We start from the raw sequence: 16,378 nt of genomic DNA on the forward strand, positions 1-16,378 counted from the left end.
TGCATGGTATTTCAATGAACCTCTTTGGCTGCCTACACATACCCATACTCCAAGATATTCCTAATTTTGTTTGGAAAATATATGATAAACAATTTACTCAAGTTTGTGCCTTTGAGTTGATTAACTTTCTTTGGATAAAAAAAAAATCTAATCAGAAAAACAAAAGAACTCCACAGAATTCTAAGAGTAATATTTAGTCCATTAGATAGACTATTTCCCAATTCTCTCATCCATAGAGAGAGCTCTTCATGCACTATGATAGGAGATTTCACCTTCCTGGGGGAAAAATAGGACAGTGACATCAGAAATTGCTGAAATCCTTTTTCATCTTAAGTTCTTCCCCTTCATTAGGTTCATAAACAGGGATTCACATGCAGGCAGTGAAGGAAATCTTGCCCCCATTTGTTATTCACCTGGTCATCCCTATTTAAACATTTTGGAGCGTCACTTCTCCTCAAAATCAGGTGTGTGCTGTTAATATGATCATTTTAAATGATGATAAATCTGTAGCTCATAGAGCATTAGAACTTGTCCCAAATCACATGGTTGGTATGCGAGGAGTCCTCTGTAGGGCTGATCAGTTATTTATTGGTCTAAATGGCAGTGCTTTACTGCCACCTTCTGGGTAAATAGGGTTTGTTGCAAGTCCTAAGTGTTCATTATGGCTAAAGTTAGGCTTTAGGCAGTGTCTGTAGCAGATGAAACAAATATCTTACAAGTCATACTAAGATGTTTTTTTCTATTATAACTCACAGGAGAGAATTGTTTTTAACAGGTCAGGTTTAAAAGATTATAGAATGGAGGCAGGATTATAGTTGAGACAAGAGAATGGAGGTAATTCCAGGAGCCAGTGAAATTAAGATGTCTAATATCTGATACTAAGTATATGGGTACAGTCTTATCATGTGAATATGCAAGTTATGAGTGTATAGACAGTAGAATAATTGCAGATGTGAGTGGGATCATCAAGCAGAGCAAGATGGGGAAAGGGAAGATAGCAATGACAAAAACCTGGGACTGATAAATAATTAGAGAATGCAAAGTAAAGGGAACGTGACGGCGGGAGTTCAAAATTCAAAACAGGTGCTGGAGCTAGGAATACTACCGGGAAGCTCCCTTAATGTTGGCAATGAGAGCATGTGTACGACAACGACTAGGTTTTAGAGACAGCACTGAAAGGAGGGGAGTCCTGAATTTGGATAAATATGCTGCCCTCCTTTCTTTCTTTGGAGATGTCTACTGTCAAGTAACAGAAAAAATATCAAGTAACAGAAAAAATATACATAGTACTGCTGTGTATTGAACATTGAAGTAAATGTTTTATTATCCACTGAAAAATTTTGTATTATTACAGAAAACGAGTGTAATCCTTTGGAATTCTTAGAAAAAGGAGAATAATGACAACTAAGTACATTGACTAAGCTACTCTAGACTTCAGAAGGTGTCAGAGGAAAACCTAAGTCTCATGACATGATAAAGATGAAGCTGACTTCTACCTTCAGATAATATATAGTAAGAGAAACCAGATATATCTCCTTCTTGGAAAGACAACAAAAAATCAGACAAAATATATGAAACAATGACACTAGACATCAGGCACTGAAGGATGCCAAATCCTGAGAGATGGGAAATAAACATGGTGAGCTCTGTGATTGGCCTTGATTTCAGCATTGTGGGAGATTCCCAGGAAAGGAAAGAGGATCCCAGATGGAGCAAGTAGATTCCCTGAATTGAGGAGACAGAGCTGAGAGGAGAGAGACCAATGTGGCCATAGTTTGCAGGACGACAGCATGAAAGAGCTGGACAGAAAGCTCAGCATATCACTGATCGATGCCTGTGCGTGAGGAAAATACATAAAGCCAGGAAAGAACCACTAGAGAGGATTAGAGGTAACAAAGCCCAGATCTCATATAGGGTAATAGTGGCTGTTCCTGTTAGCCATACTAGAAAACTTATAATTCAGGGAACATTTATTAGACCAACAATTAGACTAAGTGGCTAATAATGACCAACAATTAGCCACTTAGTGAATACTGTACTGGTCCCACCTAACAACTCTTAAAAATAATATTCCAGGGGATCAGACTGTTTCCAAGTAATTGATCTGTGTCTCAGAACAAAACTCAAGACTATTTCTAGAAATATCAAAATATTTGGAGTCAAACAAGATAAAATTCATAAAATTATGCATTCATAAATTCATTCATAAATGTGCATATCCTAAGATATCATCCATAATGAAAAGAAAATCAACCATCCCAGAATTGACACAGATATTAGAATTAGCATTCATAAAAATAGTTATTATAATTATATTCCAGATGTCAAAATGTTAGAAACATGAAAGGTAAATCAAACTTGTAGAGATGAAAATTAAAATGTTTGAGATGAAAAATATACTGCATGGTGCTCATGGCCAATCATTACAGAAGAAAAGATTTGTGAACATGAAATCAAGGCAATAGCATTAGAATACGATCCTCCTCAGAGTTCTCAGTGCTCCTGCATGACCTAGGACTTAGAGCGGTGGAAATGGACATACATAAAGATAAAGCCTATTTCATTTCCCCCAGAGCAATTTGCTTTTCATATTCTAGACCAAAGGTGATTTTTTCCTTTTTACTGGAGCCCTGTGTCTACCTTGTAATTAGCATAGTAGTTAAGGTCAAAGAGCTAACAGAACAGATAAACAAGGACCACAGTCTTACAAGGATATTCAGAGGCAGAAGAGATGCTCTTCCCAAGTCAGCAGGGAGCAAACTGGCTGAGGGGAAGAGAGCATATTAGTGTATGTTAATCTTCTCTCCATATTAGGAATGAATATATACACAGAAGAAATATAGCCCAGAGAAGAACATGTCCCAATAGGTTTCAGAGGTTAAAATGTGTCAAGAGAATTTTAAAAAACCACTGGAACATTCATGGATGCCACTGATGTAGGCCACCTTCTATGGAGAAAAGTGGGGCCAGTGGAAATGTTGGGTCTTGCAGAGTCAAACCAGATGTGTGTAAATGTCTCTGTTTCAAAACTGAGTCTAAAAGTGAAGTTGTTTAACAAGGAGTTTGCAGCAAGTGGGCAAGAGGAATGGCCAGGAAGAGCACGATGCTCCATAGTTCCTAGTAGTTGTTTTTTTAAGAAATGCTATAGGAATATGGAAGAAACTTCTGTTGTGTTCCTTGGAAGACAACTTGGAGCCTTTATATAGATTCCTTCGCCATTCACAGTATCAAGAAGCTGATGAATCCCACTGTTTGGTTTTGACCTTTGGCTCAAATGTTCATTTTGTTCTATTTCTGAGAATTGAGACACAGATCTGAGGACCAAGTTAAATCAGACTTTCAGAAAAGTTTATTTATTAGAATATGGAAGGCAGTGCATCAATGAGGAAAGAAGTCTAAGGAAGGAACCTTTAGTTATCTGATACAAGCACGGCAGGGGCAGGTCTCTGTCACTATCAAATGCAAGGAAGGGTTGTCATGATAGAGAAAAAAAGATATCTTCTTTGACATCCAAGTTCACTCAGCTAGCATTTTCCATCATTTTGAAACCTAATCTTCCCATGAGATTTCCTAAAGGCAAGAATCAGAATCAACATTGCATTAATAAAATGTCAGACCTACAAAAACTTTTTAAAATTATTTTATCTACCATCCTTATTTTATATTTAAGGAAACTAAGAGCCAGAGCATAAAGGGAATTGACTACATACAAAAACTAGGTTATTGGATTTTCCTATCCAGTTATCCTTCCGTGATTCTAAGATGCCATGGAAGATGTTATGGCCTATGATGCAAACTTTTTGAAAATAAGTTATTTGGGGTTCCTGGGAGGCTCAGTTGGTTGAGAATCCAACTACTGATTTTGGTTCAGGTCATGATACCAGGATCGTGGGATCAAGTCCTGCTTCGGGCTCTGTGCTGAGCATGAAGCCTACTTAATATTCTCTCTCTCTCTCTCTCTCTCTCTCTCTCTCTCTCTCTCTGTCTCTCTGTCTCTCTCTCCCTCTGCCCCTCTCCCCTGCTTGCTCCCTCTCTCTCTCAAAAGAAAGAAAGAAAGAAAGAAAGAAAGAAAGAAAGAAAGAAAGAGAAAGTAAGTTAGTCAGGCCTGAGCTTGTGATCTATAAGGCGTATCAGTCCTCATCTTTTTCTGTTAACACCCTCACACTTTGGTCCAATTCCTCATTAGTCAGGATGATGTGGAATTTACACATTCCTGACACTGATCCTTGTATAAAATTACAAAATGATTGTTGGCATTGTGATGCCATAAGGAGCATTTTAGTCCCTGTGAACTGCACTGGCTTAAACAGAGGTCAAACCTGAAGGGGTGGTTTTGTGAGATCTCAGTGTCTAATCACTGATAATCATGTCCCATAAATCCAAAAACCTAAACAGGGGCTCTTAGCAAAAGGACCCAAACCTTGCAGTCACCTCATCATAGCTCAGAGTTTCAGACACATAAAAGATTGAAGGTATCTTAGAGACGGCAAACCACAATTTCAAACCAAAGAATTTCAGGACTCAAAGGAATAACCAAAGCTTCATGTAGCATAGGGGATTTGATCCATCACTTGGCATATGGGAATGTGAGGGTTCAGACAGAAGGCCCTGAAACACCACAGAGTACACTGAGTCTGCTTTCTACCCCAGTGGGCTTTATATTACCACATGCTCTTATGACTGGGGACTGATTATTATCTCTGCAAACTGGAGCAAATTCCTGGCTTCAAGGCTGATACGCTTGGTAGAAGAGGTACATGGTAACTGTGGTGGACTAAGTTTCTCTTCCTTCTCTTCTTTCCCCACAAATAGTACTCACATGCTCTCGACACACAAGATACAGGGGTTTTCATAGGTTACAAAATTAGTGCCACAGATGGGTTGATATAAACCAGGGCAGGGGTTCACTGTTCCAGTGAACCAACTCAAGTTTACTTTCTTATATGGACATTTCACCTGAAATTGATTTGAAAAGAATGACATTAGAATCACACAAACAGGTAGGTCACATCTGGACTTGATTAGGAAAATCTAAACATAGTTAGCATCCTATCACAGTCACACAAAGCTCTTACAGCTGTCCCTTCACAAAGCAGTGGAGGCCAAACCTAAATTTATCCTGTCTGACAACCACAACACCCTCATTGTGAGGACCTCCTGATGGTAACGGGGTACAGAGGCCTGCTACACTATGGTGGGAAAAAGAAGAGTGGATGTATTTGTGAAATTTAGCTTCTCTCTCAATCTCCTTCATTCCCAGAGTATTAGACATGGGAAAAGTCTTAGAGATTTCTGGGCCAAGTGGGCAAAAAACCCTGAAAGCTCATAATTGGAAAGAAATGCTCCACTGACATTCATAGGCTTCAATTTAAAATATTTATCATATTTCATCCACTCTCAAAATCCCCAAGCCAACTCTCTTCTTGAAGTTGTGAAATGTGAAAGCATTTAGCATAATGCCCTGATTTTTTAGGGAAAACTAAAAACAAAAGAAGGGACATGTCTCATCAGGGATGAAAACCCACATCCAGTCACAATGCCGGTGTCAGTGGCAGCTTGAAGATGTGACTCTGTTTGCTGGAACTTGAGGAGATGGTCTCAGGGGCTCTATGAGTGTCATAGAAAGATTGGTAATGTGCCTCTGATACAAGGTGGGAGAGAGTTTCGGCTGAGTAGAGAAAGAGGGATCATATTTGAGCTTAGAAACTCTTTTCCTTCTTCCTTATCCAACACCACCACCATGGCCAGGCCACCATCATCTGCCTCCTGTATGTCTGTCACCCAACTAATCCCTCCACTTCCTCTATCCCCTGGCAATTGTTGGTACTCATTTTCTAGGCACTATGGAGGGCTATCTGGTGTCCAAATGACCAAATCTCATCTTGGTTCCCAGTTTGGATCACTCTACTTGGGGCTCATGTATCTACAGTGTACCTGCCATGTTCATGTGAGTGGACTTTGGAGAACATCACAGATGACCTTCCTGAAGTAAGATTCTAAAACAGCAAACCCAAAGAAAACTCAAATTAGAATCTCAATCCTGAGGAATATAGTGAAAGATTACCTTAACAGCTCCATGTGGTGGCCACCAGTGTCGAGGTTCTAAAACCAAGACATAAATGAAAATAGTTGCAGAATGTAATACCTGGTAAACCATAGCTTAATCTGTTGGCAGAATTAAAGAATTCTAATTTATTACCAAGAAAGCTTGCAATAACAGAAAACCTTTTTAAAATTTTATTTTATTTATAATTTTTTTAGATTTATTTATTTTGAGAGAGAGAGAGAGAGAGAGGGAGAGAGAGAGAGAATCCCAAGCAGGCTCCACACTGTCAGCACAGAGCCTGACACAGCTCTTGAACTTACAGACTGTGAGATCATGAGCCAAAATCAAGGGTGGGACACTCAACTGACTGAGCCACCCAGGCACCCCAAAACTGTTTTATTTACACATGCATTCATTTTTTTCCCTAAAAAATGTGGAATAACTCTTCTACTCCTGATGGATAAGTAGCAAGCAATCACTGGTCTCATATATGTTGCCAGTCTAGTATAACAAGTAAAGTTTTGATTAACCTGTGGTTAGCCTGGGCTTGAGAGGATTCATAACAGGCAGCCAAAAAGAAAAGACATTAAGAAATGTTAGAACTTTAAAGAGGCCTTTAGCCTAATCCCCATATTTTACCGAGAGAGGAAAGACAGTTGCTACTGCCCAGGATTTCATGGTAGATGGGTAAAAAATCAAGTTCTTCAGTCCTTAAGGCTAGGTCTCTCTAAAACTCCCCACAGGACTCTTTTATAAAGGAGGACAAAAAAGGTAATGACCTACTGAAATTCATGGCAAAGCATTTTCAAAAGTTTTGCATTTTTGAGATGTGGGCATATTGCCAATCACTTTCACATTCTACCTTGAATTGCCCAAGCCCCCTGGTCCCCATAAATTAGGTTTCATGATCTGCACTAATAGATGGGGAAACAAAGGCCCTTGCACATTGGCTCGGAGTCTTTTATTTGTGGACCAACTGCATAGTCTCTCTCTATAGATACAGATATACAGATATAGTAAAATGATACTCTTACACAAATAAATACAAAATAATTCTAAAGCATTCTTTCAGATTACAGTGTCAAAGCTCACAAATCAACTTTACATAAATGCCAGAACCAGCCAAATTACTCACCAGAGGGTAATGCCCCATGTATCAGGATGAAGAACAAAAGCGAGCAGAATACTGGATGACATTTGGTCATTTTTCCTCCTGGTGCGTATGTCCTTAGAGTGATGCTCTGAGATATTGCCTTGGGATGTTCCCCTCTAGTACAATCACTAAAGCAGAGGTATTCAAGATATTAAGACCATCTTTAGGGTGAATATCCATCTCCAGCCTGCCCACTGTAACCTCTGTATACCACACTTGGAAAGCCTATTATTTCACTCTTCCCCAAGAACAAATGCTCAGGAAAATGCCAAAATTGGCTGGTCATAAATAAAAGTCTAGAACTCAGTGACCGACCTGTGACTACTTAGAAGACAGAAGTCAATCAGAGGTTACTCTTTGGGCATAATTATATTATTTTAGTATGGAGGTATTTTAAGTGTCTTTAAAAGGCAACCCCTTACCTTAAGATTAACCCAAATTTGTTCTTTGAGGGGATACAAAGAAAATGAGGCCACTAGAAGCTTCCAGAAAATAAGAGCTTCTCAACAGGGGAAGCAGGTCCGTACTTGCTCATGAAGCTGAGACTGTCTCTTGGGAGTAAGGCAAAGATTGTAATATTCCAGACTTACTTGGCTGTGCTAGAATCTTCTGGTGTGGAATGCTCAGCTCTCCTGGAGCACTCTGAGAGAGTGCACAGGGAGAAATACCATTCCACACTATCTAATGGGGGCCCCGAAGTTATTTTCATTTAGACATCCAGAAAGGGAGAAATCAGTGAGCAAATCCTCCTGTGGGAGGATCCCTTTCTGAGGCTAGAGAATGGTATGCAGTTTCCAGGCCTGCGCAAGGACCACATTGAACTCCCCTATCTTCCTAATCCTAGGGAAGTGACCTGATCCTCCCTATGCCATCAGGCCTTTTTCTCTGCTTTGTAGCATATGTGAATAGGCAACTGACATAAACCAATTGCGATATGCTGTGGTGTGATAGGTGAGACATGGTAATGTCCCTAGGGTACTCTACTTCCCAAGATGGTTGGAGGTGCTTGGCACAATGTCCAGGGCTTCCTACCCTGCCTGCTCCTGAGACAATCGGAGCTCCTGCGCTTTTTGCTAAGCACACCCCATCTCTTCCTGACATCTTCCCTGGATTCCTTTGGGAATGGAGCTGCAACAATGGAAGATCCAGCTGCAGTAAAGCAGGATGCCAGATGCCCAATCCCCCTACCACACACACGTCCCCTTCTTCGACCCACCTTGGAAAGAAGAGAAAGGAAGAGAGACGTGGCATGTTCTCTGTGGTTCTTGCCTCTTTTAAGAAGCAGGTATCAGGGCCTCAGGAGGGGGTGGAATAGCTATGTAAGAGAGAGAGGTCACTGAGGCATTGTGTGCTGGGAGGAGCAGCCCCTGGAGGCCCAATATTCAGGGTAAATCAAAGTCAAACCTCAGCAGGAGGCATTGGGTAAGGAAGCACCGAGCTGCCTAGAGGACTTGGGGGTGGGAACAGATCACTGGACAGGGAAGCCTGTGGCAGGCAATCTAAAGGGGCAATGGCATGAAGAAACACATCACGGTAGGGGAGAGCACAGCAGAAAAAGCACAGTATGTTCCACAAGAATTAGTACCTTTGGCCAGCATGCAAATCATGGAAAGAGCTGAGTAAGGAAGGACATTGGTGATGAATGAGGTCTCTAGACGTTGGTGATGAATGAGGTCTCTAGACGCCATTTTCAGTGAGTCCTGCCTGGTTCTTAAAGTAATCCACAGCCTTTGCAGCTTTGTAACATGGAAGATATGTTGTCATAACCGAGTTTCCTCCTGTTGTCTGAATGCCCTATGTTCATCTTCCTTTCTGTAAAGAACAATTGTTCTTTTTCTTTTTTAAAAATTTTTAATGTTTTATTATTTATTTTTGAGAGAGAGAGAGGGACACAGAGCACAAGTGAGGGAGGGGCAGAGAGAGAGGGAGACAGAATCTGAAGCAGGCTCCAGGCTCTGAGCTGTCAGCACAGAGCCTGAAGAGGGGCTTGAACCCACGGACCGTGATCTCTTGACCTGAACTGAAGTCGGAAACTTAACCAACTGGGACACCCAGGTGCGTGAAGAACAATTGTTCTTATAACAAGGAAAGATATGTCAACTTTAGAAAATTGGAAAAATAGGGGCGCCTGGGTGGCTCAGTCGGTTAAGCGGCCGACTTCGGCTCAGGTCACGATCTCGCGGTCCGTGAGTTCAAGCCCCGCGTCGGGCTCTGTGCTGACAGCTCAGAGCCTGGAGCCTGTTTCAGATTCTGTGTCTCCCTCTCTCTCTGCCCCTCCCCTGTTCATGCTCTGTCTCTCTCTGTCTCAAAAATAAATAAACGTTAAAAAAAAAAAAAAAAGAAAGAAAATTGGAAAAATAGAAATTTAAAAAAAGAAATAAGAAGACATGAAATCTCAAAACCCAGACATAACTGTTAAACATATATTGAATTATATTGTTCCAGTTGTTAAAAATCAAATTTTTGTAGAACTGTATATTGTTTTCTGTCCTTTTCACTTAGAAATGTACTGTGACATTTTCTTGATCTTCAAATATAATCATATAGAATATGAATTTAGAGGCCTGGTGCCATATTTTGTCACATATTTGGATTTTTATTATATTAATATTTTTCTGGGCACCTGGGTGGCTTAGTTGGCTAAGCATCTGAGTTTGGCTCAGGACATGATCTCACAGTTATTGAGGTTGAGCCCCGCAAAATCGGGTGAGCTTGAGCGCTACTTTGAGTGAGCCCTGTTTCTCTCTCTCTCTCTCTTTCTCCCTCTCTCTCTGCCCCTCATGGGACTCTCTTTCTCCCCCTCTCTCTCTGCCCCTCGCTCACTTGCTCCCTGCCTCTCTCTCAAAAAGAAATTCTTTTTCTTTTCTCAAAAAGAATTTTGAGAATTTCTCAAAAAGAAATTCTTTTCTCCCTTGTTGCTCAGTTAGGTTGATTCCAATTTTCAATATTATTACAATGCTAGAAAGAACAAATTTTTATTTACCTCACTTAATGTACTTTTTATTAAATAATTTTAGTAAGTGCCAAAAACAACCTACTGGAAACTTCCAGAAGGACCTGAGTCACCTAGAATATGAAAGCGGTGGTTTTCACCGAATTAGTGGGCTCCATGCTTGTAATCCAACATGGAGCATTTTGAAAATACAAGGCCACCTTACTAAGTGAATCATTTGTCCCCCAGTTCAGAGAGGTAGAGGGACTCCATTGCATAGAAAGGATTCCAGAGGAAATAAAACATCATAGGAAAGAAATAAGCCTAAAAGAGCTTTAGCTTTTCCAAACTCCCCCAAATTCCAGTTGAACTAATAGTATTGGGTGAGGAGAATAAATAAGATTAAGGGATCACATCCCCGTCAGAAATTCCTTAGTCTATGACTTCCTCATCATCTATCATATCCCTGGCTTAATTCTAAATTATTTTTTAGTGTTTTTATTTTATTTTTGAGAGAGAAAAAGAGAGAGAGACAGAGCACAAGCAGGGGAGGGGCAGACACAGAATCCAAAACAGGCTCCAGGGTCTGAGTCTTCAGCACAGAGCTTGAGGAGGAAGTCGGATGCTTAACGGCTAAGCCACCCAGGCGCCTCACCCCCTGGCTTAATTCTAAAAGCTATAGTTTGGGGCTTTTCCTCTGGATGTCAGGCTTCTGTTCCTACTTTTGTTTCAAGTTACTTCAAAACAACATTTTCAAAAACCAGCTCCTTGCAATGTAGTCCAAAGCAGATGGTTATCACCTTTCAGGGATACCAAAATCCTCTACAGGATTTAACCTACAGTTCTACTGTTCTCCCACAGAAAGGAAACTTAGCTCCACAGCCCATTAATTACAGAACTTTCATAGTCTAGCCCATTCTGTTAACCAGTCACAATCCCACCAGAGCATGGAGCTGCCTGTCTTTAGGCCTCGACATTTGTGTCCGCCCCCCCCCCCCCCCCCCATAGAACAGCCACCACACAAATGTCAGTCCAATCCTGGGCTAGAGGACAAAGTCTTTCCCTTCTCAAGGATTTCATGGAAGCCATAGGACAGCATTACCATTTTTCCCCCTGCTGCAACGTGTTTATTATGTGCCAAAAAAACGACACCACGGCTAATTGCACACGAACTAGAAGCAGAAGAGCAAAGACACCCCAACCCAGCAGAAGAAGAGAAATAATGAAGATCAGAGCAGAAATGTCTGTAGGAGAGTGCAGTCTTGCCTGCATAGGCTACAATGACTAACAATGTCAGCTCAGCAGGAAGAGGGGGGTGTATGTGACCCTGGTTCTCTGACACACAGCCTCCCAAAGAGGGGCAAGTAGGTTTTTTTCGTGGTTTTTTTTATTAAAGAAGAAAGAAAAAGTCAAGTTTTCAACTTCAGTAGTATTTCAGTGACTGCAACTGTTTCTTCATACATTTTTCAACTGAAAGAAATAAGGAAAGGGTATTTGTTCCCTCTGAGAGAAAGGGCTCCTGGGAGCCTTCATCTGCCCCCACCAAAAAGGAGTCCTTTTTTAGCTCAGTTACCAAAACAAACAAACAAAAAAAGTCCTGTGACTTTGGAATTAAAAACTTCTATCAACCCCACCCCCCCGCCATAAGTACAACTCAAGAAGGTGGATAAACCATTTAAAACTATATACAGCAGCCATCAAATACCGTTTATCCAGTCCAGTTTCAAATACAAAACACATTTTTTTGTTCTTGTTTGCAAATGTCTTGATCTGCCACTGTGAGAGACAGTGACCTGCAGTTGCTCAGACACAGGTTTGCTATAATGTTAAAAGCTGCCAGGAAAGGGAAAAAAAATCTCTTGTTCCAAACGACTTAAACTGTTTGAAGGAGTGTAAAAAGGAACCGGTAAAAACCCTCGAGTGTAAAATACGATTTTGGTTTAAATGAAGACCGAAGGCTCCTTGTTGTTTACAGTAAAAGACACCAGGGGCGCCTGGGTGGCTCAGTTGGTTGAGAGTCCAACTTCGGCTCAGGTCATGATCTCGCAGTCTGTGAGTTCGAGCCCCGAGTCAGGGTCTCTGCTGACAGCTCAGAGCCTGGAGCCTGCTTCAGATTCTATGTCCCTTCACTCTCTGCCCCTCCCCCACTCATTCTCTCTCTCTCTCTCTCTCTCTCTCTCTCTCTCTCTCTGTCAAAAATAAATAAACTTAAAAAAAAAAAGACACCAGCGGAATACTCCGTTTATGCTGATCAGGTGGGGGTTAAATAAATGGAAAGGTGCTGTATGGCAACTCCAAGAACAAACCCATGTTCTGGTCTGAACACTGATCTGGGTAACAGAATTCCTCATCTGTTCTTTGGACTAAGATGACCTTAATGGCCTTCAAGTTCCCCTCAGCTTGACTAAAATTTAGATAAACTTCTACCTGACTCTGAGCTCCTGACCTCCCTTATCTTAGAGCATTTACTTTAGAAATCTTATAATCATAAGTTCTTTCTCTGTTGCCTTGAGATGTAATTGTTTTTAGAAACCCCTTGCCAGTTTTACAACCCAGAACCCAGGAAGGGTTCTGGAGGACCCAGGAGCCATCCCTTTGAAATGCAGCCACCAGGAAACACCAGGCAGGCTATCTCCTAATCTCTGTGGAAGGGCAGGAGCCTAACTTTTTGTGAGCACTTTGATCCAAGTTGCAAAACTACCTCCTGTCATAAAGATATGGGTTTATTTTTCCCTTAGATAAAGCCAATGAGCTAACACAGATGGCCTGTAATTTCCCCCTACCCTCCTCTAGTACTTTTTCACTAACTCACCCAGACCTTAAAAATCCTCCTTCTTGTATTTCAACCACGCTGAGTTCATTCTGAGCTCTGGCCTCTCTTACCTATTGCAACTGCATTGAATAAAACCTTCCTTGCCTATTTAACTTTGTCTGATGTAGTTTTCGTTTTGACAGGACCATCCCACATGCCCAGTAAGATGAGTTTTCTTGTCTATTTCATTTGGGCACAATTACTGTTTTGTGGCTATTTCTATTAAGACCAATCCTCGACCTTGTATAGTTCCAGTGTCAATCTCCCTACCTTGAAGACATGCAAATACTCTAGTGTAAAACGGAAGCACTCACTTCTTGTTAACCTTACTTCTTTCCTTAATTGCCCATTTATTTACTCTTCTCTGGCATTCAGAAGTCTGCCCTGAGCTACCCACTCACTGGCCTGCTGGTGCCTGTTGGCAGCTTCTAGCAGCTACTGCCTGTCCTCTAGGACTAACCAACAGGTGGAATTGAGTCAGGCCACGCTTCCCTTTTATTTGCCCTAATCCTTTGTTGTCCCTAAAATCCCTCCCCTGGCTGTACAGATGTACGTGAATTTCTTTACTAACAGGTTGGAGAAAGGAAAATCTTTAAAGGGAATTACTGAGAAGGGGGAAAGCTAAAATGCTATAACATAGAGATGAGATTCCTCAGAGACAAGAAGGAAAATAACTAAGAAGTCCTGAAGGCACGGCCCTGATGGTGAGCTCCCCCAGTGTGTCATCTGATTCCTCTTCCCTCAGGCTTTTCAAAGACTGATTTGCTTTTCTCCATTTCTCTTTGAGGCAGCAAATCCTGCCCACAATATCTTATGGAATATTTGGAAGAGAGGCTCTGACAATTGAAATTGTGAAGGCCCAGGTTAAGCGTGGGCCCTTAGGGTCAACTCTCCTTTGCAATGTTCTGATCAGTGTGAGTTGAAGATATCCCTCTTCCTTTTCATTGTTGCACCTAACACATACACAGACACACATACACAGACGCAGATTTATGTTCGACAAAATTAAGTGTTAATTCTCAGATGGTACAGTACAGAAGTTTTCAAATTACGTATTGTGACCCTTTCGTGGGCTGTGAAACTTATTTTGTTACCATCACTATTTTTTCAATAAAATATAGTAAAACAGAGTAAATAGAATAGAATAAAATAAAAATGACAATGCAACTTCAATAGTGTGTGTGTGTGTTTCTAGGTGGTGAGATAACATATTTTGTTCACTGTGGGTCACATTCAATAAAGTTTCAAAGCCTCTACAATACGCCTACAAGTAAGGAAACAAAAATTTGCTATTTGCAAGCTGTGTACCTCTTGCAAGGAGAAAACAAGTTTTTTGGTTTTTTTTTTCATGTTTTCTGCCAAAAGCCTAATAGAGTGCTTTGTTCTTATTGGAATAGTAATTCAACAAGCATTTCTTATGTTCCTACTTTGAACCCTTCTCTCTTCCTCTTCATAGTTAACTGGAAAATCAGAGGCACCTAAGCTTATGTTTATTGAAGAACTGAATGAAAACTTGGGCTAGTTGCAACATACCGTACTACCCCCAAGAATCAATCTAACTTATACCAACATTTGAAAAAACCAAAGTGTTGTGGTGAGTGTTTCAAATGACACACTGATGTTATGAAAAGTCTAAGTGTAAAGTCTAACGCAGTTGGCATAAGATGAAAACAGCAGATGGGCAATCGTAATTCAAAATGTGTCATGAAAATATGTTTTCAAATCAAGTGTTACTAGCGCTAGTAATGCTAGATAAATATACTTATACTTGTTTTAAGGCACAGGATATGTTCTATCTTGGTAATTTTTTCCTTAATATACATATTTAGTAATATAAATTTTACCCTAACTACTGCCTTAGGGAGATTTTCACAAATAATATTATTTTCTTTTCTTTTCATTTACTTCAAAATGCTCTTAGTTTCTCATTTGATTTCTTCTTTGACTCAGGGCTTATTTATTGGTGTGATGTTTATTTTCCAAATATTGGGGATTTTCCAGAGACTTTTTTTATTTTTTTGTTTTCTTATTCAATTCAGATGTGGTCAGAGGACAAATACCATTGTGACTTGAATCCTTTTAAATATATTGAAATTTGTTTTACAGACAAGAAAGTGGTCTTTCTTGGTACGTATTTCTTGTTTACTTGAAAAGAAGGTTCACACTGCTCTTGTTGGGGGCAGTGTTCTCGGGTCACGTGGTTGTCAATCAGGCCACATGGTTGATTGTATTACTCAATTCTGCTGCACAATTGTTGATATTCTACTTACTTGTTTTATTAATTTTTGAGAGATGGATATTGAAATCTCTGATCATAATCATGGATTTGTTTTTTTTTTTTCCGTGCACTTATATTCATTTTTGATTTGAAAATCTTGAGTTTCATAAACATGTAAGATTTTTGTATCTTCTTAATTAATTGAGAATTTTATCATTATAAAATATAACTCTCATCCTTTGAATAAGCCTTTCCTCTAAAATCTATTTTGTTTATATCAATAATGCTACTCCAGCTTTCTTTTGACTAATGTTAACATGGTAATCCTTTTATTTTTCTCCTATTTGTGCTTTTATTTTTAAAGTGTGTTTCTTATAAACACACTTACTTTTTTAAAAATCCAGTCTGCAATCTCTTCCTTTAATTAGTGTTTAGACCATTCATATTTAATATGATAATTGATATACTTACTGTAACAGTTAATTTTATATGTCAACTTGGCTAGGCCACAGTGCCCAGATATTTGGTCAGACACCAGTTGAGATATCACTGTGAAGGTATTTTTTCTGCTATGATCAATATTTAAATCAGTAGATCTCTTTGTTATTATTGTTGTCTGTAGTTAAATTATTTATTATTATAAGGTCAGCATCTATGTACCCATCATTCTAGTGACGAGCTAGAACAGCTATCATCCTAAAAGCCTCCCACATGTTATTGCCAGCCATACACCGAATATTTGTGTCCCCAGTAAATTTATATGTTGAAGCCTAATCCCCAATGTGATGGTATTAAGAGGTAGGACTTTTAGGAGGTGATTAGGTCATGAAGGCAGAGCCCAGAGAGCTCCCTTGCACCTTGGTCTTAGACTTGCCAGACTCCAGAACTGTGAGAAATAAACGTTTGCTGTTTAAGCCTCCCAGTTTATGGTATTTTTGCTATAGGAGCCCAAACAGACTGAGGCACTGCCTAACTACAGCCCCCTCTCACAGACTCTATTCTGACTTCTGTGTTAATCACTCACTTGCATTTTTAATAGTTTTACTACCTATATATGCCTCCCCAAAGAGAGATATTTTAACCTTTGGGATTTCCTCTTTGGTGAGGTGTCTAAACCTGTAGACTCTGAGTGAAGCATAGTATTTTCTGTAATGTGGGTGGGCCTCCTGTGATCACTTGAAGGCCTTAAGAGAAAAAGCCTGAGATCTCTTAGGGAA

At 40.1% G+C, this 16,378-nt stretch overlaps 1 protein-coding gene across 1 annotated transcript; it reads right to left on the minus strand.

The window, feature by feature from the left end:
• Positions 1-3,388: 3,388 nt before the first annotated feature.
• On the minus strand, positions 3,389-7,321 carry SPINK14 (serine peptidase inhibitor Kazal type 14 (putative)). The gene is made up of 4 exons (XM_060634121.1): positions 7,182-7,321; positions 6,065-6,102; positions 4,820-4,956; positions 3,389-3,570 (listed from the first exon to the last, which is right to left on the minus strand). The coding sequence occupies exons 1-4, from the start codon at positions 7,249-7,251 to the stop codon at positions 3,525-3,527; spliced, it is 291 nt and encodes a 96-aa protein (XP_060490104.1). The 5' UTR covers positions 7,252-7,321; the 3' UTR covers positions 3,389-3,524.
• Positions 7,322-16,378: the final 9,057 nt, after the last annotated feature.

This window comes from Panthera onca, chromosome A1 (assembly GCF_046562875.1).
Source record: "Panthera onca isolate mPanOnc1 chromosome A1, mPanOnc1 haplotype 2, whole genome shotgun sequence".
Taxonomy (NCBI): Eukaryota; Metazoa; Chordata; class Mammalia; order Carnivora; family Felidae; genus Panthera; species Panthera onca.

What these genes read in the sequence shown, in the direction of transcription:
- SPINK14 (XM_060634121.1), bottom strand. Translation starts at nt 7,251, where the DNA reads ATGACCAAATGTCATCCAGTATTCTGCTCGCTTTTGTTCTTCATCCTG. An exon ending in ACATGGGGCATTACCCTCTG is followed by an intron (nt 6,103 to 7,181) that starts GTGAGTAATTTG and finishes TCTTGGTTTTAG; the next exon opens with AACCTCGACACTGGTGGCCA. An exon ending in CACCACATGGAGCTGTTAAG is followed by an intron (nt 4,957 to 6,064) that starts GTAATCTTTCAC and finishes AATCAATTTCAG; the next exon opens with GTGAAATGTCCATATAAGAA.